The 23,231-nt window shown below is 44.0% G+C and overlaps 1 protein-coding gene across 2 annotated transcripts in view; it reads right to left on the bottom strand.

Moving 5' to 3' along the window:
* Nucleotides 1-23,231, bottom strand: part of TTC27 (tetratricopeptide repeat domain 27) — a 139,198-nt gene that overhangs the window by 29,688 nt on the left and 86,279 nt on the right. For both annotated transcript variants that reach the window (XM_028515689.2, XM_036027826.1), the window contains 2 exons: nucleotides 14,656-14,883; nucleotides 2,914-3,012 (listed from right to left, as the gene is read on the bottom strand). In XM_028515689.2, coding sequence (XP_028371490.1) covers nucleotides 2,914-3,012; nucleotides 14,656-14,883 — 327 coding nt within the window. The remainder of the gene's footprint in view (nucleotides 1-2,913; nucleotides 3,013-14,655; nucleotides 14,884-23,231) is intronic.

Raw genomic sequence — 23,231 nt, 5'->3', positions numbered from 1 at the left:
TTCACAACTTCATAAATCCTATCAAGCAAGTACCAGCCAGCCTCAGTGAGCCCCCAGCCCCCATACCTCTTGCTAAGTGGCCCCAGGCCCTGTACTATCAGCCTCCAGTCTAAGTTCATAGATTGGCTTTGCCTGGGAACCTCCAAGCCTAGAACAAGCAGCAGCCAATTCAGACTGCTTTATAACTCAGGCAGGGTGGCCTCAGGCAGAACACTGGTGAGGAATGACCTTGGCCTATACCACCTGGGAAACCCCAGAGCATGTGCACCCAGTGGACAGCTACAGACCACGTCAGAGCACCACCACCCTGCCCCTGCACAGCTGATCCTCCATGGAGGGTGGAGGTTGGTGGTCAGTGGTTATAGCCAGTCCCTGTTGCTGGCTGGCCTGGGTAAATCCCTCCCATTGACCTGCCAACAGCAATCAAGGCTCAACTACAAGGGTGTGCGCAACCCACATGAAGGGTACACCTCAAGTACCCAGCTTGGATGATAGGGGAGGCTGTGCCACTGGACCCTACAGGACAACTACTACATTAGGCCGTGCTACCAAGACAGGGACTCACAGTAACTCTACCTAATACATAGAAACAAACACAGGGAGCCTGCCAAAATGAGGAGACAAAGAATTTGATCAGTTCTTTCACTTAGGCAACACTTGCCTAAGTGAAAGAACAGATGAGAACTCCAGAAAGAGAACAAACAGAATGGATAAGCAATCTATCAGATGCAGAGTTCAAAACACTGGTTATAAGGATTCTCAAGGAGCTTAGTGAGTACCTAAACAGCATAAAAAAGGTACAGTCAGAAACGAAAGACACGCTAATTGAAATACGGAACAATGTACAGGGAAACAACAGTAGAGTGGATTAAGTAGAGAAACAAATTGACGATTTGGAATATGTGCAAGCAGAAAGGAACCAATCAGAACAACAAGAAAAAAAAAAGAATCCAAAAAGATGAGGATAGTGTAAGCAGCCTCTAGGACAACTTGAAGTATTCCAACATTCGTATCATAGGGGTACCAGAAGTAGGGGAGAAAGAGCAAGAAATTAGAAATCTGTTTGAAAAAATGAGAAAACATTTCAAATATTTGAAAGAAAACTTCCCTAATTTGGTGAAGGAAATAGACATGCCCAGGAAGCACAGAGAGTCCCAAACAAGATTATGCAAAGAGGCCCACTCCAAGACACATCATAATTAAGATGCCAAAAGTTAAAGATAAAGAGAGGATCTTAAAGCAGCAAGAGAAAAGCAGTTAGTTTCCTACAGCGGCATTCCCATAAGATTGTCAGCTGATTTCTCAAAAGAAACTTTGCAAGCTAGAAGAGATTTGCAAGAAATACTCAAAGTCATGAAAAGAGGGACCTACAGCCAAGATTGCTTTACCAGCAAAAGTATCATTTAGAATCCAAGGGGAGATAAAGAGCTTCCCAGACAAGAAAAAAAACTAAAGGAGTTCATCATCACCAAACCATTATTATATGAAATGTTAAAGGGCTTTTTAAAAATAAAAGCTCACAACTATGAACCATAAAATGGCAATAAATACATATCTATCAACAACTGAATCTAGAAAACAAACTAAGCAAACAAGAACAGTGTCAGAATTACGGGTATGGAGAGCGTTTTGATGGATGCCGGTTGGGAGGGGGATGTAGGGGACTGGGTGACGAGGGAAGGGGACTGAGAAGTACAAATAAGGAGTCAGAGAGTAGCCCTGGGGATGTGAAGGACAGTATAGGCAATGGAGTAGCCAAAGAACTTACATGCATGACCCATGGACATGAACAACAATGTTGTGGGGGACAGCCTGAGGGAGTGTGGGGGGTGGGTTACTGAGTAGAGGGAAACAAAGCAGACAAATTGGGACAACTGTAATAGCATAATCAAAAAATATAATTAAAATAATAAAAAATAAAATGGTGCTTTAGGAAATACTAAGTCTGGCATTTGCTCAAAACTTTGAACAGAGAGCTAACATTTGACTCCTCTACTAGGTATATACCCAGGAGAAACGGAAACATTTGTCCACACAGAAATGTGTGAATGGGTGTGCACAGCAGCGTAATTCTCAACAGCCAGAAAGTGGAAACAGCCCAAACGTCCACCAGCTGCTGAAGGGAGGAGGAATAACATGAGGTGCCCACACGTGGGATACTGCTCGGCCGTAGAAAGGGATGAAGTGCTGACACAGCAACGGGGACGGACGAGGACACCATCCGTCTGAGTGAGAGAAGCCTGTCGCAAAAGACCACAACGTGCGCGACCCCACTGGGAGGGTCAGGCCTGACTACTCAGGGGTACAGGGGTTTTCTTTTTGTTACAGTAAAGACAATTCAACATTGGGGTGATGGCTGCATAATTTTGGATATATGAAAAAAATCACTGAATTGTACACTTTAAATGGATGAACTATAGGGATGTGAATTATTTACCATCTCGGTAAAGCTGTTAAATATTAAAAGACTACAACCTAAAAGAACCTTCTAATAAACACAGCCAGCACATGTTAGTGAATGACAAAGTATATGTGGTACTTTAATGGATACTTCAGCAAAGTATGGTTTTAACTAAAAAACTGTTTTATCAAAATTATTTTCTAAGTGAAACCATGGATAATTTTGCTATCTTGAGAATAAATTTATTTTGAGATTTATAAATCAAATACCTTAAGGTGTGACCTTCTGTCAAATTTATACTTTCTTCCAACATAAAAGGAATTGCTCTTTTTTTTAAACATAAAATAATAGAAAAACTGAACTTTGGGGGCCACCTTTTTGTTCACTGTGATGAAAACACATGGTATCTACCCTCTGTACATCCATAGGAATCTCTGCTTTGAACCACAGTACAATTCAAGTAACGTAGAGAATACCAAAGTAGAGCTGTAGTAGGGAAAGACCAGACTCACATCGGGTTCCAGAGTCACGCAGCGCTGAAACGCCTTCGCGGAGCCTCCGTAGTCTTCCAAGGCCAAGTGCGCGCAGCCGAGAGAAAACCACACCCCGAGCTGCAAAGACCAACAGTCCATTCAAGCACAGAGACATTTACAGGATGTGATCTGAACATTCTTTAAGGTACTATCAACAAACAATACTGTAAAAAATGCAGAGCTATACATTACATATCTGCCTTACATTTTATAAGGAAGGTAAATATACAGAAATTTACCAAATGGAGATGAATGCTTCCACATAATTTTCAAAGCTGATGCGCATTTGCAATATCATTGCACATCTTTTGCTGAGCAAACTCCATGAATGAAATGTTTGTAAGCCCCGATACTGTAAGTATGAGATTAATCTAGCATTTTTACTGAGCATCAAGTATGCAAAAAGTGTACAAAGTATCAGCAGATTCACAACTGACAAGTACGTATCACCAACTTGAGAAAAACTTTTGTTTTCATCTTCAGCGAAGACCGAAGCGGCCTTGCGGGCCTGCCCGCCCTCAGACTCAGAGGGTCAGACCGCCCTGGGCCCATCCCTGCCCAGGCAGCCTGAGCAGGACTCAGACAAAGTGGGCCCAGGACCTCAGCCTGGAAAGCCTGACTTAAGTCAGTGAGATCTGCAAACACAGAGATTTAGGAAAGCGGTGAATTAGCAAGTAGCTATTGAAATTACAAAAAAAGTCTTTACTTTACAGGATTTCCTTAAAATTCAATAGCCTCTATCAAAAGGAAGATAAACCTGATAAAAATTCAATGAGGTTAGTCACGAGAAATGCAGCCACTACATCAGGTCTGCTTTCCTTTCAGACACAGCCAGCTCCAGCGCAAGGCAGCGGCCTTCTCGCCGGCCCCCGGCACAAAGGCAGTGGGCAGCGCTCCAGGTGGGCAAGGAAGTGACGTGCTGGTGGTCTGTCCCGGCGCCTTCCACAGAGGCAGGGTAGGAGGCTCCCCCACATCCCTCCACCCCGGCAAGGCCCATAAAACTTGTTCCATATGGCTAGTTGAGGCCTGAAAGTTCTTTAAGCAGATAAAGATTTTTCCCTGGTAATTAGAGATAAAGCTTAGAAAGCAAACATCCTTGGGCAGTTTATAACACTTTGTCTTGAATTCACGAGAGGCTACCAATTACTGCCATCAGGAGTTTTTATGGAGAACAGACTTTGTTAAGAGGGACAGGTGACAGGGGGAAAGGGGTTTGGTGGGAGGAAGGAGCAGCAGAGGTACCAGGCTGAGACAAAGTTAGAATACACTTTCAAATCAAGGGACTTCCAGCAACTTAAAAATGAGCTCATTCCACTTTGCTTTCATCTGGTTATTTGCCCAATCCAGTAAGTGAAAAGAGCTGCAATGCACCAAACCACACTCACTAAATATGACCCAGTCTGAGACGGCTTAAAACACAAAAACAATACACAAAACAGGATCTCTAACTCCGAACCAAGTTGAAAGTTTCAAAATCTGTGTACTTCGTCAGTTATAAGGTACACTTTCCTTTCACCATTTAACATCTCTGAAATAGATGCATCTAAATGAGCAATGGCTCGTCAGAGTTTCATTGGCAGCATTAAGGTGGCACTTGAACGTGCCTCTTACAAATGATGACATCTTATATCAAATGAATTATGGCAGCAAGTTTACTTGGAACAAGGGATACCTCATTCTGGGAATAAATCAAAAAACAACGAGAACTGCCCTCAAAGTTTTCAAAACGCATGTGCCCTCCTTGCTTTCTGCATCCGCAAAGAATAACCCCCCCCCAGAAAACTATTTCACGTGTGTCGTTATAAAAAACAGCGAATGTAAATTCAATATGTAAGTAAAGAACCTGATTTTTCAATCCACCTGAAAAGGCAAAGGTTACAAATATTTAAAATGAGCAATTATCTTATACCTCTACATGTTATGGCTGGTAATGAGGTTACTATTCAGCTTGACGTTTTTGAAACAAGTCAATGTTTTTGGCTTAAAATGAAAATAAATTTAATAGAAATCAGGAAGATAATATGTATTAAGGTTCTCTTTTAACTCTTGGTCATTTGTATTGTTTTAATAATTTGCATTTGAAGAAAAATTCTAGCATCACTAGTTGCTAGAAGATTAGTATTCATAACATCTAACTATAATGAGAGATGACTTCTGCATACCCTGTTCTTTGAAATCATAAAGCGGATTTAAAACAAACTCTAGGGTCTTATTGCTGGTGGCTGACCCACTAAACCATAAATAATGCGTTCGTAACTTGTTTCTCAATTGGAGGCCTCCATTTGGGGGACTGAGGAGAATATTTGGTGCTTTTACTTTTCTATCTTAAACTATTATTACTAATAGTGACTGATGTCTTGATTTCAGATGGTCATGCTTTTAAGAAGAAAATATCATAAAAGAGAAAAAAGTCAAAAGAAACCTCAGAAAACCCTCTCACGTGATTCCCCAAACCAGGGCTGTGTGTGCTTGCGACGCAAAGACCCCTCCTCCTGGCCAGTGCTGTCAGACGGAACGTCACGCTAGCCTCGCTGCATTATGCTGCGGCCACATTTAAAAAGAGAAAACAAGGGGCTGAGATGAATTTTAGTTAACGTTTTCTTCCACTCTACATGTCCAAAGTATTATCATTTCAACACTATCAATATACACAATCATTGAGATATTTCACATTCATTTGTTCACACTATATGCATTTTTTCACCTTTGAAATCTAACGTGGTTCCAACGCTGGCAACACGTCCCAACTCGAGCAGCCGTGTTTCAGGCGCTGCGCTGCCGCACGCGGCCGGCCGGTGAGCCCCGCACTGGGCGGCGCTGCTCTACCCGACCATCCAAAACACGGACAGAGACCCGGGCATGCCCTGCATTCCTCTCCCCCTTTTCAACAACAGCAACAAAAGAAATAAAACAACAACAACAAAAACCAGCTCATCTGGCTGAGACCCTCCCGTGGGCTCCTACCTTTCACACACTACGTGACTCCTGCCTTCCCCGCAACAGCAACCAGAACAATCAGCACTTAATGAGCACCGACCTTGTGTGTCAGGCCCCGTCACCAGGGCTTTCCACACCCCGCCCCATTTATTCCTCACAGCAGCCTCTCGAGGCAGTAACTCTGTCCCTCCAGCGAGAGGTGAGGACGGGTGAGAGTCAGTCAGCAGGGGAGGAGAGGAGGGATGCGCCCCAGCGGTGTGGCTCCCGAGTCCTCACGTTCTCCACGTGGCCACACTGCCTCGCACTGCACTGCTCTGCCCAGCACAGCCACGACTTATGATACCACCATCCCTGTCACCAGTGAAGGCGGGAGTGGGGTGGACAGTGAACAGGTGCTGGAAAACCAAGAAGATCAATTTTTTAAAATAACAGAGCATGTCTACTCCCCCCTGCCCCAAAGCTGTCTCCAGCAGGCATGTGGGCAGAGATGAGACGGAAGAGTGGGTGACCATGGTTAGTTGGAAGAAAGAGCTGAAAGGCAACCTCTTCTCAGCGGGGCTAAGCAAGACTTAAGAAAGAATCGCCTGACGGAGGCTCTGGTTGAGATTTCTGCAGGGCGTATTTCCAGGGCAAACGACCAAGGCCAGCTAGCTGTGAAGGCGGGGCCATAATCTTCACAAGCTGACACTCTAGCTTTTCTCCTGAGGGAACCGATACAGAACACAAAAGCAGGACAACTATTTAATTACATTTTTATTGATTTATTTTTTTAAGAGAGAGAGAGGATGGGGGGCTGGGGGAGAGAGAAACATCGATTTGTTGTTCTACTTATTTATGCATTCATTGGTTGACTCTCACATGTGCCCTGACCAGGGACTGAACCCGAAAGTTTGGTGTATCAGGACAACACTCCAACCCACTGAGATATCTGGCCAGGGCACCCACTATTTATTTTTAATGTGATGATATATACCTAAAGAATGGTTTTAAATTATTTTGAAAATAATTAACAAACAGGAATAGTTGAGAACATGGTCTCCCTTTGAACTTCCCTCATTCATTTTCCTGCAGAAGCAGTGAACTGGGAAGATGGATGCCTGGGATCCAGGAGGGCCTGGGCAACTGCACAACACCGGCCATGGCACTGAACCTCTGCGTCTCAGTGCCTGCTGGTTTATTTAACAGGGGCTGGGAAAAGCAAGAATTCCAAGGCTCCATTAGACCCCAGATCCTGAAAACCCTGGGGTGACAGGGTTAAAAGGTACCTTAGCGCCATCTAGTGGCAGAGCAAGTACACAGGTCATATAAATAGAATAGTATTGGAATCAGCAGGTTTGAGGATCTAAGAGGGAATCCATTCAATCAGAAATCAATTCAAAAGGGGTCAAAAGGAGAAGGAGGCACAGAGAAGAAGTAGTTTGCCTAAAGCCACACAATGGCTTTATGTGTGATGAAGACAGTGAGTGCAATACTTTTTAAACCTCATAATTAAAATGTGTGATGAAGAGAATGAGTGTAATACTTATTAAACCTTGATAATTAAAGTAAAATTAAAGTTTGGAACTCTGAGGGCTAACAAAGACTAAGCACCACTACACAATGGGCATGATTAGTTTTATAATTAAAAAGTTAATTTTTACAAGAATATTTAAAACACATCTGCAATTGGTGACATTAGTCATACATTACAATTTTCTTTCTTAAACACAGCATGCGCCTACTACTCAAATTTCCCTCCTCCTTTAAGGTTTCTGCAGATTGAATAGTCAGTTTCTTCACACTCTTTGCTAATTTTCCTTACAGGAGTGACTCTGAATCTTCCTGAAGTCACACAGAACAGAATTTACTGTTTAATGGGATCCTAACGCCACGTGGCACACTCCATTCTCTCCTTTCTAATTCTTGAGTCATTCCCATGGCCCCGAATGCAGAAGAGTTTGTTGAATGTGGTTTCGTCAAGTGGGAAATGACCCATGCCAAACCCAAGAGTGGTATCAATGTTCTTTGGTAGCAGCTTTTCCTAAGGGATGCATGGTACTCATCCTTTTTAGAACTGTCTACCATCGACTCTTTTGTAACCAAATTTCTCATTTACTAAGTTCTAACTTCTTTCCCAAACAAAACACAAGTCTTAACCTGCCAGCTTTTCTCTCTGTGTAAAGGAATACATTCCTCTACTTCAGTGTCTCCCTTTAAACTAAAGGATCAATGAAATTTTATACACACATTTTTCTTTTACTAGATAGGCTATTAATTGTTTATTGCCCTCCACTTATTCCTGTCCTAGATTTGCTTATCACGGTTCTTATACTTGCCCACTCTTTCCAGAGAATTTGTAAAGTGAGGTAATGTAGGTGCTGGTGTGTCACTTGCATTTGAGACCCTCCTGTTGTCCCCCTACCTTTAGGCTACAGATAATAGGCAATAATGATTTTCTACCACCGTCACCACCACACAGGCAACAGGCAGGCTGGACAAAGCCCACTGTGTAACATCTATGCCTGAGAGTTTACTGTGAGCCAGGAACTATGTTAAGTATTTTGCATATCTTAGCTCTAATTTTCCCAGCAGCAAACAGAGACAGGGATTATAGTCTTCACTTCCCAGTAAGGGACCTGAAGCCCAGGGAAATGCAGTGATTCACCTGCAACTGATCCCCTGGGGTAACTAGGACTCCGAATCCGGTCTCTGGCAGCGGACGCCCCTCTGCCCCCCAGCACAGCTACAGCCCAGATGTTATTCCAGTGCTGGTGTTTCTTGGCAGTTATGCAAGTCAGACCTTAAGAGTTTCATTTTTTATTGCTCACCAATATGAGAAATGAAGAAACAAAAGGAAAGAATCTCTTTTTTCTCTACATATTATTCGCATATGTTCATCCCGTCTTCCCCATTGGAATGTAAGCTCCAATTTCCTCGAGTCTTCCCACCAAAACGAGTACAAGTTCACAACAGGAACTCCGTAACCCACTTCAAATAAAAACATTTTCTTCTTTCGAACACTGAAATGAAGATAGAGCTAACCGCTACAAATCAAGAAAGAGCGTAAGCACTCAGGATAATTAAAACCACAGAGTATGGTATCGTACAAGTCTGGTCTTATGCAAGACTGGGCTGGGGAGGGCTGCCTCAGTTCCTCGAAAGTCCCTGGTCTCACAGAGACTCCCTCCCTGTCCTGCGCTGGATGGTCCCAAAGCACCAGTGACCTTCCTTCAGTTCCCACGAAGCTCTTCCTTGCTGCCCCGGTGTCCCTCTAACCAACACTCTGGAGCATTTTTGTTTGAACCCTGCATCACTGGTGCCCTTCTCTGCCTGCCTCCAGCCGCGGGAGACGCCCGGAGTGCAGGGTTCTGCCGGCGTCCACCTCCAGCACAGCGGTCTGCAGAGGACACCCGCACCCGCGTGGCTTCCCCTCACTTCCCCGGGGAGGCCTGGTCTGCAGCTCCGCTCTAGCCGCACCCCTGGGCTTCAGGCTTTATGTCCAGTGGACTGTCCGTCCTCTGCTCAGACACAGCAACAGCTCCTCACAGGCCGCATCCACAATCACATCGGCTTCCCCTGCAGAACCTCTGTGCCCTTTCCCTTGAGTTTCCTGCACCTATCAATAGGGGCAGTTTTCTTTTTAACATGACAACTGAGAAAACTAACGTCCTCTTGGATTCCCTCCGCCCTGCCAGTTCCGTGAATAAGGCCCCCAAAACTTTCCTTTGTAATGAGGCTTCAACCCAGGCCGTCTTTCCATCCTCACGACGAAGGCCTCTGGTCACTCCTCCAGCACACTCGTTCCTCATTTAGACTTCCCATAATACCACTGCTGACCTATCACACTTGTACTCAAAACCACAGCAGACTTCCACATCGAGAGGGCGAGATGACCCTGAAGAAAGGCACTTCTGGCCCATCGCCGACTAGTTCTGCCCCATCATCTTCCCACAGAAGCTCTGCGCTCTGCTCACAGGCTGACACAGCCTAGCTCATTCTCACACCCATGCCAGGGACACAGAAGGACCTCGATAACGCTCAGTTAAGCAACCACACAATGTATTGTTCAAACTGCAACATTTTTTAAAGTGAATCAGACATTAAAAATAATTAAAATTATATGATTTTAAAAAAGACCTTATTGCCCTGGCTGGTGTAGCTCAGTGGACTGAGTCCCGGCCTGCAAACCAAGGGGTCGCTGGTTCGATTCCCAGTCAGGGCACATGCCTGGGTTGCTGGCCAGGTCCCCAGTGGGCGGTGTGTGGGAGGCAACCACACATTGACGTTCTCTCCTTCTCTCCCTCCCTTCCCCTCTGTCTAAAAATAAATAAATAACCTAAAAAAAAGCAAAATTCTTAAAAAAAAAAAGCTCACTTACTGGCCAGCAAATTGTTGATCAACAGATTGGTTTTACTGTACCAGGGTTCTATACGATCATTATATTTGAAAACTACTTCCAAAAGTAAATTTATTTTTGAAAAATAAAAATACTGTATAAAAATAAAATTGTAAATGCTGACTACCAGAACATTTAGAAATAACAAAAGGAACATTAATCAAGCTATACATTTATGATATTTGCACATTTTTGCAATATATCACAGAATTAACATTACTTTAATTTAGCTTAGGTATTCACATAGTTTAATAGGCTCCTCAGTCGTATCTAATTCTAACACCACGTCACTGACATTTCCCTGGTAAATCTGTGAGTGCGTGGCACCAGCAATCCCAAAAGCACACATGCCGTGAATGTCACACACATCTTCTGGTTCTCCCACAGACACACCATAAGGCAATGCATTTAGTTTTGCAGACCATCCCAAACACTCGTATCTTTATACCGGTTTGATTTCAGAAAGTCGTTACAATGCACAAAAGCCATTCAGATATCACTCTGGTTTTGCCTACATTTTGTTATTAAATCTATTTGCAGACCACTGTGAGAAAAGAGGGTAGAATGTTTTAGATTCGGTTCTTCTGTTTTCCTGGTATTCTGGGGCTGAGCAGAGATCCCAGCACGCAGGAGCTCTTCCTCTGCAGAGACAGTTCAGACTCGGACCACAGTCCTGACGAGGCCGCGGTGCTCGAGCTCGCCTCTCACAGTCGTTCTGCACAACTGCAGCATCAGATGCTGCGCGTTCTGGCACGCCTTACACCCGGCCTGAATCAGATCCACATGGCAGACTGCAAATACCCTCACATAACATCTGTTTGCACTGCTTTGAACAACTTGTTTTTTTGTCTTGCTAAGTAATTAATTCAAAATTATATAATGAGGCCACTAAGCCATGTCAAATCCTCCCGTGCAAATTCCCTCACATCCATCCCTTCTTCCCTAATGCTCCTTCCACGCTATTAACCGTCATGCCAGACTCTTGCTACAGTCTCCTAACGCTGCCTACATCTAGCATCTTCCATGGCCACCGTGTTGCCAAAACAAAATTCCTAAATCGCCTCCATGCACACCACATTCCTCCATGCAAAACAAAGCCAAGCGCAAATCCACCCTCAATGGCCCCCCACGGGCCAAATAAGAAGTCAAAGACTTCAGCCTCACATTTAAGACCCTTTGCAATCTGGCTCCAGTCTGGCTTTCCTGCTGCTCTACTCCCTTTGACTCTAAAATCTAGCCTACTCATGCACCCCCTTCTTCTTCTGTTTCTAGGGTTCTTCTGCTCATACTGCTCACCTGCCTGGGGCACCCTCAACACTGCCCTTCCCCTGGCCTCTTTAAGCAACCGTTGTCCTTCAAAGCAAATCCAACATGCTCTCCAATGTCTACCAAAGACAGAAATATCCTCTTTGGCTTCTATGTAACTAGTGCTTTACAGGCAACTCATTTGGTATTTCTTTGCTGCCCCATGTTATTGGTTAGTTTTATCTGTGTTCATTCCACTAGGTTGTACCAAAGGGCACGCACTGAACTGTCCGGTGATCTGCTGCTCCTGCTTCACCTTTGCCTCAATGCCATGCACACACCAGACAATCGGCATATATTTGAATGAATAGTTGGTCAAAGATATTATTTATTCATTAACTCAACACGTATTTATTGAATACTGAATATGCGATAGGTAGTGTTATAGCACTAAAAAATACAAATAGAACTTAAAGATAAAAATCTCTGCCTCCATGGGATTTACTCCTAGTGGAGGAGAAAAGGAATTTTTTAAATGTAAGCTATACATAATATTAGAAGGTTCTGAGTGCTATGAAAAACAAAAGGCAGGGAAGGAAATAAGGAGTATATGGTGGGGGTGCAGTTTAAAACAGAACGATCATTGAAGGCCTCTCTGAGAAAGTGATATCTGAGCAAAGACCTGAAGGAGGCGATGGAGCAAGGTACACAGAGAGCTGGGAGAAGAACATTCCAGGCAAAGGAAGCGCAGGTGCTAAAATCCGGAGGCAGGAGTGTGCCTGAAATACTCAGGGGAGAACGAAGAGCCTAATGTGGGGTGAGTGAGAGGGGGTGGGAGGAGAGGAGGGAAAGGAGCAACAGGGGCCAAGCTGGGGAAAGCCTGAGAGCCACTAAGGGACACTGGCTTCTGTCACCAGACGATGGAGCAGAGGAACAACACATGTGACAAGACTGATTTGGATGTTCATTGAACAGGCAGCTGGGGACAAGGACAGAGATAGAAAGACCAGTTAGGAGACAATATATTAATTAGGTGAGAGAGAGTAGGAATTTGAATGAGAATGCTGGCAGGTGGTAAGGAGTCGTCTGATTCTAGGTGTATATGGAAGGTAGCTCTGCCAGGGTTTGCTGATGGCTTGGATGACTCTAGGACGGAATGGGGCGACCTTGGCAGGGCAAGCTTCTAGGAGGGAGAGGACAGTGTTTTGTATTGGAAGTGTAAGGTAAAGTAACAAACGTGGAGACTGGAGAAGCAGTGAGATACAGGAGTCTAGAGTTCAGGGAGAAGGCTGGACTGAAAATAAACCTTAGGGAGTTGATAATGTAAAGATGCTATTGCCAGCTCTGAACTAGATGAACGAAGGGAGCGAGAGTGGACAGTGCAGGCCCAAGGACTGGGCCACAGGGCGCACCTAGGAACCATCCAAGAAGACCGAGAAGGAACAGCCAGTGGGGCAGGAGGGAAGCGTTGACGCTCGGGTGTTGAAAAGAGACAGTGCTCGAGAGAACACTGCAAGTCTGTGAGGTGCCTGGCACTGATCTAACTTAGCCTCTGGGAGGCTCCGGGAGGGATTTATTTTCCCCACTTTTATGCCAGCTGCGGTTAGGTAGCAGGCAGAGGCTACTAAGATAAGCAAGGATATGACACAGTTTTCCATAAAAGTACCAGTAAAGTTTAATAACACAATATTGAGCTCTATTTTCTACCAAAAAAAAGTCTAGTTATAATCAACTTAGTGCAGGATTTCTCAACCTTGTCACGATGACGTTTCAGGCTGGCTCGTTCTATACCATGCCAGGAGGGGCCAAAAGCACACTGGCCCCCACTGCCAAATACCCCTGGGGGCAAAAGCAACCCCAGCTGAGGACCACTGACTTAGAGCAAACTGTCAACAAAAGCCAGTCCTAAGCACACTCTAAGCATCCTTGCTGCAGAGCAACTGCTAATTTCGATGATATTCTGTGCTTACGCCTGTCCTACTCTCTTTTCCAGGCTGTTTACCAGCCAGCTGACTTGGAAAGCAGTCACTGCTCAGAGTGAGGAAAGTGAGCAATTGGCTTAACCTGTCATTTAAAAAAATGTACTTCTGCTCTTTTTTCAATGTAGAAGACATGCGTTAAGTCAACCAAGTTCCCAAATGATCATTTCTGCATATTCATGTTCGTAGGAGCATTCTTCACAGTAGCCAAGAAGTTGAAGCAACCCAAGTGTCTGCTGACAGATGAACGGATAAACGAAAATGCAGTCCATCCAGACGCTGGAATTCAGCCTTAAAAAGGAAGGAAATGCTGACACACGGCACAACACAGATGAATCTTACGGACATTGTATCGTCACAAAAGCAAATATACTGTGTGATTCCACGCATGTGAGGCACTGAGAGTAGTCAAATTCAGAGAGAGACGGCAGAATGACTGCCAGCCACTGGGGCGGGGTGGGGGTGCAGGGGGGCAGGGGCAGTCAGGAGTTACTGTTTCATAGTTCAGTTTTGCAAGATGAAAAAGGTTGCGGAGACAGGTGGGGTGACACTTGCACAGCAAAGCGAACGTACATACCACTGCTGGACTGTGCACTCAGAAATGGTTAAGACGGAAAATTTTATGTGATGTGTTTTTCTCCACAATTAAAACAAAAGAGTGCAGGCTCTGGACTCACACCATCTGGGTTCAAATACTGGCCAAGCGTCCAATGAGGTGCCTGGCTCGTAGCAAATGCTTGCTAAACAGTCCTTCTTACGATGATCAACAATCCACTCTATGTTACCCTATTTCCATAAAAGCGTTTCTTTCACTTTAGTTTCAGCGATTACTTGTAGAGTCCCGTACTGTCTCTAATTTTACTTCCGATGCTTTTCCTTCTGAACATGTCTTTTGAAAGTGGAACCTAATTGTAATATCTGTATTTGCCTTATGGATGACAAACAGAAGTAAGTAACAGAAAGAAAAATCACTAAGAGAAACAGGACAGAAAGTGAACAAGGGGAAGCCTGCCCATACCCATCTACTTTCGGTGACAAGCAAGAAGTTTACCAGAGACGAGGTTCTTAGTTCTCAAGGACACGCTCACCAACCATTAGGACAGAAAATGATACTCATTCAGTAAGAATCAAAATCAAAGAAAAACGTTAGTGCCGAGAGCAGACAGGTTTCATGAATTGTCTAACCTGCATGGGATTAATCTTGACGGAGCGCTCGAAGCACTCCACACACTCCTTAAACTCCTTGTTCCGCAGGTGGAGGAGGCCCTTGGAGCGCTGGGCGCGCGCGCTGCGGTGCCGGGACAGCTCCCAGGCCTTGTCGTAGTACGAGTGGTCGCGGAGGACGTCTCCAAGCAAGCAGTACAAACTTGGCGTTTCTTTTTTCTCCAGCTCTTGCCTGAGGATTTCCTCTGCCTAGAAATAACAACAGAAAGAACGAAATTGCTATTTTTTTTTTGAAATTGCTATTTTTTAAGGACATGTACATCTTTTACCGCACGTGACCCAAAATTTTATTGTCAGAGTTTGAAATGACCTGGTTATTTCATACATTGAAGAACACATGCTGAATAAGAAGGGAACAATAAAAATAAATGCAGTACAAGTTAGAGAGGATAAGAAGTCAGAGATAAATGCTGCTTTCCTGGCACCCAGAATCCTCAGGACAGGCACTAGGCAAGGGTGTCCTTTATGATATTGGGGACTCATTTAGCTCCCGACTGCCTTGCTCCCTGCTCTGGCTGTCACCACTGGGACCATCTGTTAGAGCGACACCTTTGATTCACCTCTACCCAACGGCAAATGGTATGCTCAGGGAGCCTGGGATTGCCGAGACAGTTATAAAAGAAGGAAGGGGGTACAATTTCACAGACACGGTTAAATGCCTGCCTCCTAACCAAACTACACCTTACCTCACAGATAAACTTGCATCACAAGCCTTATGTGCTTCCAGATGGTCCGTTCACCTTAGAAACTAAAAAGCACCCACTGCACAGGTGTGGGTGTGATTCTCACAGGCCCACAGTGCGCATGCAGCTCATCACCCATGCTACTTCTGTCCGGGCTACCTCACCACAGGCCCCTGTTCCCACCCATGTCCGTTACCCCGCCTCTGATCAATTTCAACAGGGAACATGAAGCTGGACAGTAGGGCTCCTTCCCCTCCTCCCACATGGACACCTTCTCAGAACCGGCAGTGGAGTCGCTGAGACAGCCACAGCCTCAATGGGCACAGACGTCCAGGAAGCACCCCGCAGGAGCTAATGGGCTCTTTGGACTCTCTAACCTACGTAACTGGCAATCGTGCAGTCTGTGCATTTAACTTTCTTTTGGTTGGACATACCCACAATTCTTAACTTAAGCAGTCTAATTTTTGTGCAGTCTTTCGAAAGACAACATGCTTCCAAACTTCTGGAACGCTGTCTTTGGGTGAGGGCGCTTTTGCATTTCTGATACAGTATGGGTTATGCAGGCTTTTTAAGATGAACTGAAGAATGGAACCAGAATTTATAAAAGAGATTCTAAAGAAGAATAGTTCTAAGTCCCAAATAACTAAAATAAATATAACGTTTTAAAATATGATCCACTTAATTCCTTTATTCACAGACAATACAAATTACTAATGTATTTAACCATATATATATTTACACACACACATATATGCATATGATGGGTTCGACCAAAATGTAACACACTGTAACACACTATAGTCCCAGCGGAATTTTTGCTGAAAAGATTTCAGTGCAGCGGAAGGCATTTCCCTTGGCAGCCTGGCACTGAAAGTTGATACCCATACCCTCCCAGAAATTCTGAGGGCTAATTCACTTAATACATTCTTTCCTGCTTTAACCAGTCTGAGTGGATTCTGTGGTCTGCAATTAAACAATGGCCACCATAGTAACTGGTTACAGAAGTGCTTGTAGGCAACACACCCCTACAGAAAATGAGTATTTGTGACTAGTTATCTAATCTGGTGAGAGCTGAAGACAATGGGGATCCAGTAACCGTGGGACGGTGGAACACTGTTAGTCCACGATCTCCAGTGACACTTAGAGAGAAGCGCCCACGTGATGCCAGGCTCTGTGCACCGAATGACAGGACACTGCGAGGGAACACAGGACTGGAAGGGCAGCTGGCCGCTTCAAAGTTCACTGCACAGCTCACACAAAGAAAATGACACTCGGGGAATTTCTGCGCTTGCCTAAAAGAATTTCTTTTCCCTCATGACTGCCATGCTGGTACAGCCAGACAGCAACCGCAGGCGCTGCTCCTGCAGGACGGCTGAATTATGGTCCCACCGGTTCTCTGGGACAGGCTAGGATCTGACTGGGTCAGTCGAGCATGTGGTGGTCATTCATCTTAGCTCCTCTCTGGCCTTTTAGCCGCACATCATTTTATTACTTTTTAATAATTGCTCTGGGACCACTCCTGTGCATCTTCAATCTATCAGCATTCATTTACAGTTAATATTGTATCGCCTCACCTTTCTCACATCACAACTGGCCAGTCAAGTCGCTCCTAAATTTCTGTTCCCCAGAAACAATCAGAGATAAATTATTGCTCTTGTTTTAAGCCACCTAAGTTGATAGGGTTTATTGTATAGCAGTAATAACTGAAATGGTCATTTAAAGCAAGAGGGTTAGGGTAAAGAAGGGCATTGATTAATGAAAGCACAAGACCCAAAATAAATCCAGTGTGGAAGGAAGGAAGGAAGGAAGGAAGGAAGGAAGGAAGGAAGGAAGGAAGGGAGGGAGGGAGGGAGGGAGGGAGGAGGGGGAGGGAAGGGGGGAAGGGGGGGAGGGAGGGAGGGAGGGAGGAAGGAAGGATTAAAACAGGGACCTTTGGGATGACTTGGCTAACAGAAACCCCTAAACCCTCCTGAGTGCCAGCAGAGTGCAATGGCTGCAGTTCGGGGAGTCACCTTGCAAGACAAGGCCAGTCCTCCTCATCCCTGACCCCTTCTATCCCTCATGGCCTCCAGACATATCAAGAGACTTACACACAAAAAGAACTGCAAGATATTGTTAACTTCTAGAGGGAAAACCTTGGGACCCTGTGGAAAAAGAGAGTCTAAGGGTGTTAGACCATGGGAGAAGAGGATCATAATTTTAAATCAGCTGAATTTAGATGCTCATCAGAAATGTTCAATTCACAGTGCTAATTCAAGCATCTGGAGACGGCGCTACGCCATTTGTTCAACTGCTTGACTAAGACCTTGACTCAAAAATGGCCAAAACTAAAGTTCAGATGTCAGAAATTCCTTGGTGTCGTGTGGAGGAAAGAATCTGACATCTGAGAAGAAAAAGGTTGTTGTTAATTTATCACTCGAAACCCCTAACTATGTCCCCCATGAGTACCCAGGCTGCGAGAAATAAATGAGGTATGGAAGGCCCAGCATCCCTGGAAGTGCTATGGTACTGAAGATGTCCCACGGGAGCTGGGAGAAAAACCTGAAGATGCCTCTATTGAAACGAGCTTGCTGATTTCAGCAGCGATGACTAGAACACAAGGTAATGAGACTGGCTTCAACCCTGGAAGCAAGATGAGTGCACTTATTTGCAACGGGCACAGCCAGAGCGATGATTAGAACAGTGCAGCCGGCATGGATCTCAGGTGGTGGCTGATCATAAAGACTTAGGACCAAGTTAGATGGACAGGCAACTACATTCAAACTTGATCTGTATTTTAAAAAGAGGAGGGGGAAGACAGGGAGGAGGAAGAAAGAAGACATGACCATCATCCAGGCACGGACATCAGATGTGTGGCCTGTCACCAGGCTGAAACACCATCTTTCCCGATTCCTGTCCCGGGGTCACTTCACACACTCAGAGCCTCTGAGTAACAGTAAATACACACCATAACCCTTCTTGCCCAGTCTTCCCCAAAGGAGTAACTGTGACGGTTTACCAGGTAATAGTATCCTGGGGAAAAAGAAATAACCTTTCAGGGCTGATTAGCTCTCAGTTAATGCTAATCTTTTGGGACCCAGAACACCACTATGACGAGGTAGAGGGTTGATGGAAGTCAGTCTCTCCGTGGTAGGCTGTCTCTGACCTACTCAATCCTGAATGCAGAGGGGAACTAGAAATATCAACAACCAGCAGAGCCCGCAGTGAGTGCTACAGCAGAATCAAGGGCCGAGGGAAAGCTCCTGAAGATTCCTCCCCCATTTAAAAAAGATCCAAAGGGTTACTGCACATCTGCGCAAACCACAGAAGTGGGTCCCACCATTGAAAACTTGAAAGATGCTGTGAAGTGTGTATTTGTGTATATGGTTCTACGGGTGGTTTAACCTACCCATTTAAACCAAGCAGGACCCAGATGGGTCCTGGAAAATGTCACAGATTATCATAAACCTAACATAATGGCGGACCTAATTAGACCTACTGTTCCAGACATGATCTGGGACCAATCATCACAGCTGCTGAGACTTGGTGACCAAGTACTGATACAGCAAATACGTTTTTTTCTACCTAATAACCAGACAACATCAGACAGAGTGGGCTTTCACCTCACTGAGAGAAGTACACTTTCCTATCTTGCCTCAAAATTATAGGAACTTGGTGGTATAATTTAGTCCACAAGAATCTTGCCTGTCTCACCATCCCATCAGACTTCAGTCCATGACCTTGACGACATCATACTAATAAAACTCAAGAAACCTACATTTAAAAACAAAATTGTATGCCAATGTCAATCAAAAACCAACTGGAAATTATCATATTCTTAGTACTGTAACTTATTAGGAAACTGTTCAATTTATAAAAGTTCATTTGATATATTACCTCTAGAGAACTCATGTATTAAAAAAAGCAGACTTGTAAAATAAATGATTATGTGTTTTTTGTTTTACTTATTTTTGTTCTTACATGCTCTGAGAATGCTTTAATGCTTCAAGCTTCTACTGAAGAAACTGTCAGTTTCCCCAAATCGAAACTCTTCTTTAACTACATAACACACAATCTATAAACTACTCTGCACCTGTCAGTAGTCTGGCACTTTCCAAACAAGTGAACCCCCACGTGAGAATGGCTAACCCACTGCACACCCCTGTGTATATGTCAACCCACTTAAGCTGGAGACTATGTTCCCTAAAGTCCCCCTCCATTCAGACTTCCCGCTAGAGCTGGCCAGAAGGGGAACTTGTTAGGAAGCTGAAAGGCAGAAAGAAGTAAAGCAACAGCCTGTATTCTTGGAAGGCTGGCGTGGTTAAATATAGCGTCCAAAAGGTACGGCACTGTCCTGAAGATCCCAGCCTGTCCTTGCTCTGTGTGCCCAGCTTGCCTTTCCAATCACTGGCCCTGAACACCAACAGCAACCCGGGGCCCACCGACAGACCTTTTGCTGTGCACCCACAGGGCTGGCGGCTACACAGATACAATGGCTTCCCATGGGCTGTCGGCTTCTCAGATTCCCCGTGAGCTCTGACTCACCTGCCTGTGCAGACGCTTCGAGTGGACCGGCCAACGACTGTCACCCTCACCCTCTTACTCTCTCTTCCACACCTTCACTTGTGCCCAGCTGTTCTCTCCACAGTTGTTATATCCAATTCCTTTAGTATCTCCAAAAAGCGGCTCTGCTTTTATAACTAAAACCTGAATGATACAATCTTTTTTTCATTTTTGCCAAAAATTCCTTATGCGTCCTTTCTTTTGACAAGATTTACAGATTAGTTTTTTCCAACTACATTGTTAAATGCATTGTCTCACTTAATACCTACAATAATTCTGAAAGGTAGATACTAATATGCCCATTTTTAAGACAAAGAAATTAAAGTTTAGATTCCTTGGTCAACTGGTCAGCCCCATAACAAAGATACTAAGCTGAAGGTCAGGATCAATACCTGCCCTATATTCCCCAAGCAGACTTCTGCAAAAATGGTGGCATGAGGAACCACCACTCTGAAAATTCCCTGCTCTATAAAATAGCAACAAGAAAACTGACAAAAAAAAAGTTCAAATCAACTTTTGGGGAACTCTGGAAATTAACCAAACATCTGAAAAAATTCAGCAAGCGTTTATTCAGAAAAAGGCAAAATCTGGGTAGGAACAACAAGCCTCCTGGCATCCTGACTTGTCCCACCCACCCTCCCGCTTCTCTGGGCTGCAGTGGCCTTGCAAACCGGAGCGGGCCCTCGTGGGGGGAGCAGCCTGGCGGCCCCCGGAGGGAACAGAATGGGTGTGTAGCTCCTCTGTAGTCTCAGTCCCAGAAAATTATCATTATACAACCCGTCTGGCGGCTGTCTTTATTTAACCTAACTCTGAGCTTGCCCACTGAGAAAGACTTTGTCAAAAACAATAAGACCACTGATTAATTATGCAGCTGTCTGAGGTATGTAAATAACAGCTGGGGCAAACAACAGGCTAACCAAAAAGAGAGGAATGAGATATACATAAGGGGTTTCAAAAAAATTTCAACACATTCACAGAAATCTAGGAAACCATGCAGGTGCATATGTTCGAGAAAGAACCAAGAAAGCCCTAAGCTCTGCCCTCAGGCTGACCTTGAAGGCTTGGCACAAGTGGTTAGAGAAAGCTAAGGCAGAGCATGCCCAAACACACACACACACACACACACACAGCCCATCAGCAAAGACTGGGGGACTTGCTGATTTAGGCATTGAAGAAATGTTCTGTCCAATGCCTAGTTGACTATTAAGCTAATCGGCCTAAGATTTCAGTGGCTCCACAAGATGAAGACTATTACAGGGCAGGGCAAAAGTAGGTTTACAGTTGTGGGTACAGGAAATACACTTTATTCCTGTGTTATTATTATTGTGTTATGTTCCATATGAATGACTGTAAACCTGCTTTTGCCCCACCCTGTATCTGACATGACTAGTCATGAAACATCATCAAACAAAATACAACACAAGTAGCAACAACTTGATTTCCAGAGTTGCCACATTATATTATCTAATTTTCAGTAAGAAATTACAAAAACATACAAAGAAACAAGAATGCATGGACCTTACCTGGAACAAAAAAGCAATCATTAGAACCCACTTCTGAGGACACCCAAGTGACATTCTTATAGACACCTGAAATCTGCTATTTTGAATAACCCCTAGTATAATGACAAAGAAAATAACTCAAAACAACAGTAAAAGAAATGACAAGGGAATTAAAATGGGACATTAGAAAATACCCATTTAGCCAAAAAGAAGCCAGTAATGGGAAAATAAAAAGGACATACCACATTTTTGGACCATAAGACACACCTAGGTTTTAGAAAAAAAATTTGAAGCAAAAAATGTGGTAAAATATTTAATAACATAAGTAACATAATATTTCACCACTGTAAATGTACAGCTACATTTGGACTACAAGACGCACCCCCCTTTTCCTCCTAAACTTGGCGGGGGGAGGTGTGTCTTATAGTCCAAAAAATACAGTAGGCTAATGTAGAAAACAATGAACAAAATGACCAACATACATCCTATGTTACCGGTAAATGAATTAAATGTAAAGGGATGAAACACTCCAATCCATGGCAGAGAGTGCCAGAAAAGAATTTTTTTTTAGATTTTTATTTATTTATTTTTAGAGAGAGAAGGGAAGGAGAAAGAGAGAGAGAGAGAGAAACATCAATGTGTGGTTGCTGGGGGCTGTGGCCTGCAACCCAGGCATGTGCCCTGACTGGGAATCGAACCTGCGATGCTTTGGTTCGCAGCCCGCGCTCAATCCACTGAGCTATGCCAGCCAGGGCCAGAAAAGAATTTTTAGATGACCCAACTAAACATTGTCTACAAGAGAAACACAATAGATTCAGATATGCAATGTGGGGAAAAAATGAAAGAAGATACATCATGTAAACAGAAACCAAAAGACAGCTGGAGTGCCTATACCAACACCAGACAAAACACACACCTTAAGACAAAAATTGTTAGTGCAACAAATACAGGCATATTTTAATGGTAAACATGCACTCCATCAAGAAGATATAATAATCGTAAGTGCATACATTCACCTAACAACAGAGCCCCGGATGACATGAAGCAAACACTGACAGATGTGAAGGGAGGAGTCCTGGATTCAACAACACTATTTGGAGACCTGCACATCCCACTTCCAGAGCAGCTGGATGGAACTGCCACACAGAGGGCAGAAATGGAAGACTGAACAATGCTGCAAACCACCCAGACCTAACAGACATCTACGGAACACTCCACCCAACGGCAGAATACACACTCTTCTCAAGTGTGCACAGAACAGTCTCCAGGACACTATATGCTGGGCTGTAGAAAGAGTCTCAATCAATTTGAAAAGACTGAAGTGTATAAAGTATGCTCTTCAATCACAATGGGATGAAAGTAGAAATCAGTAACAGAAAGAAATTTGGGGAAATCACTAATATGTAGAAATTAACATACTTCTGAATAACCAATAAGTGAAAAAAGAAATCACAGGGAAATTAAAACCAGTCTGAGATAAATGAAAATGCCCAAATTTATGGGGTGCAGTGAAAGCAGTGCTTAGAGGAAAATTCATACCTATAAAAGCCCATACTGAAAAAGGAAAGAGATTTCAAATCAATAATCTTTCACCATAAGAAACTAGGAAGAGAAGAGTAAACCTAACTCAAAGAATTAAAAGGAAGAAAATAATAAAATTAGGGTGTAAATAAAGAAAATAGAAAACAGAAAAACAAAAGAAGGAAACAAACCAGAAGTCAGTTGGTTCTTTAGACTCAAAGTACTAACATCAGAAATAAAAGAGAAGAAACGACTACCAACCTTACGGAAATAAAAAGGACTGCAAGGG

Source organism: Phyllostomus discolor, chromosome 6 (assembly GCF_004126475.2).
Source record: "Phyllostomus discolor isolate MPI-MPIP mPhyDis1 chromosome 6, mPhyDis1.pri.v3, whole genome shotgun sequence".
Lineage (NCBI taxonomy): Eukaryota > Metazoa > Chordata > Mammalia > Chiroptera > Phyllostomidae > Phyllostomus > Phyllostomus discolor.
Note: the sequence above shows the minus strand (reverse complement) of the source record. Positions and strands in the feature narration are given on the sequence as shown.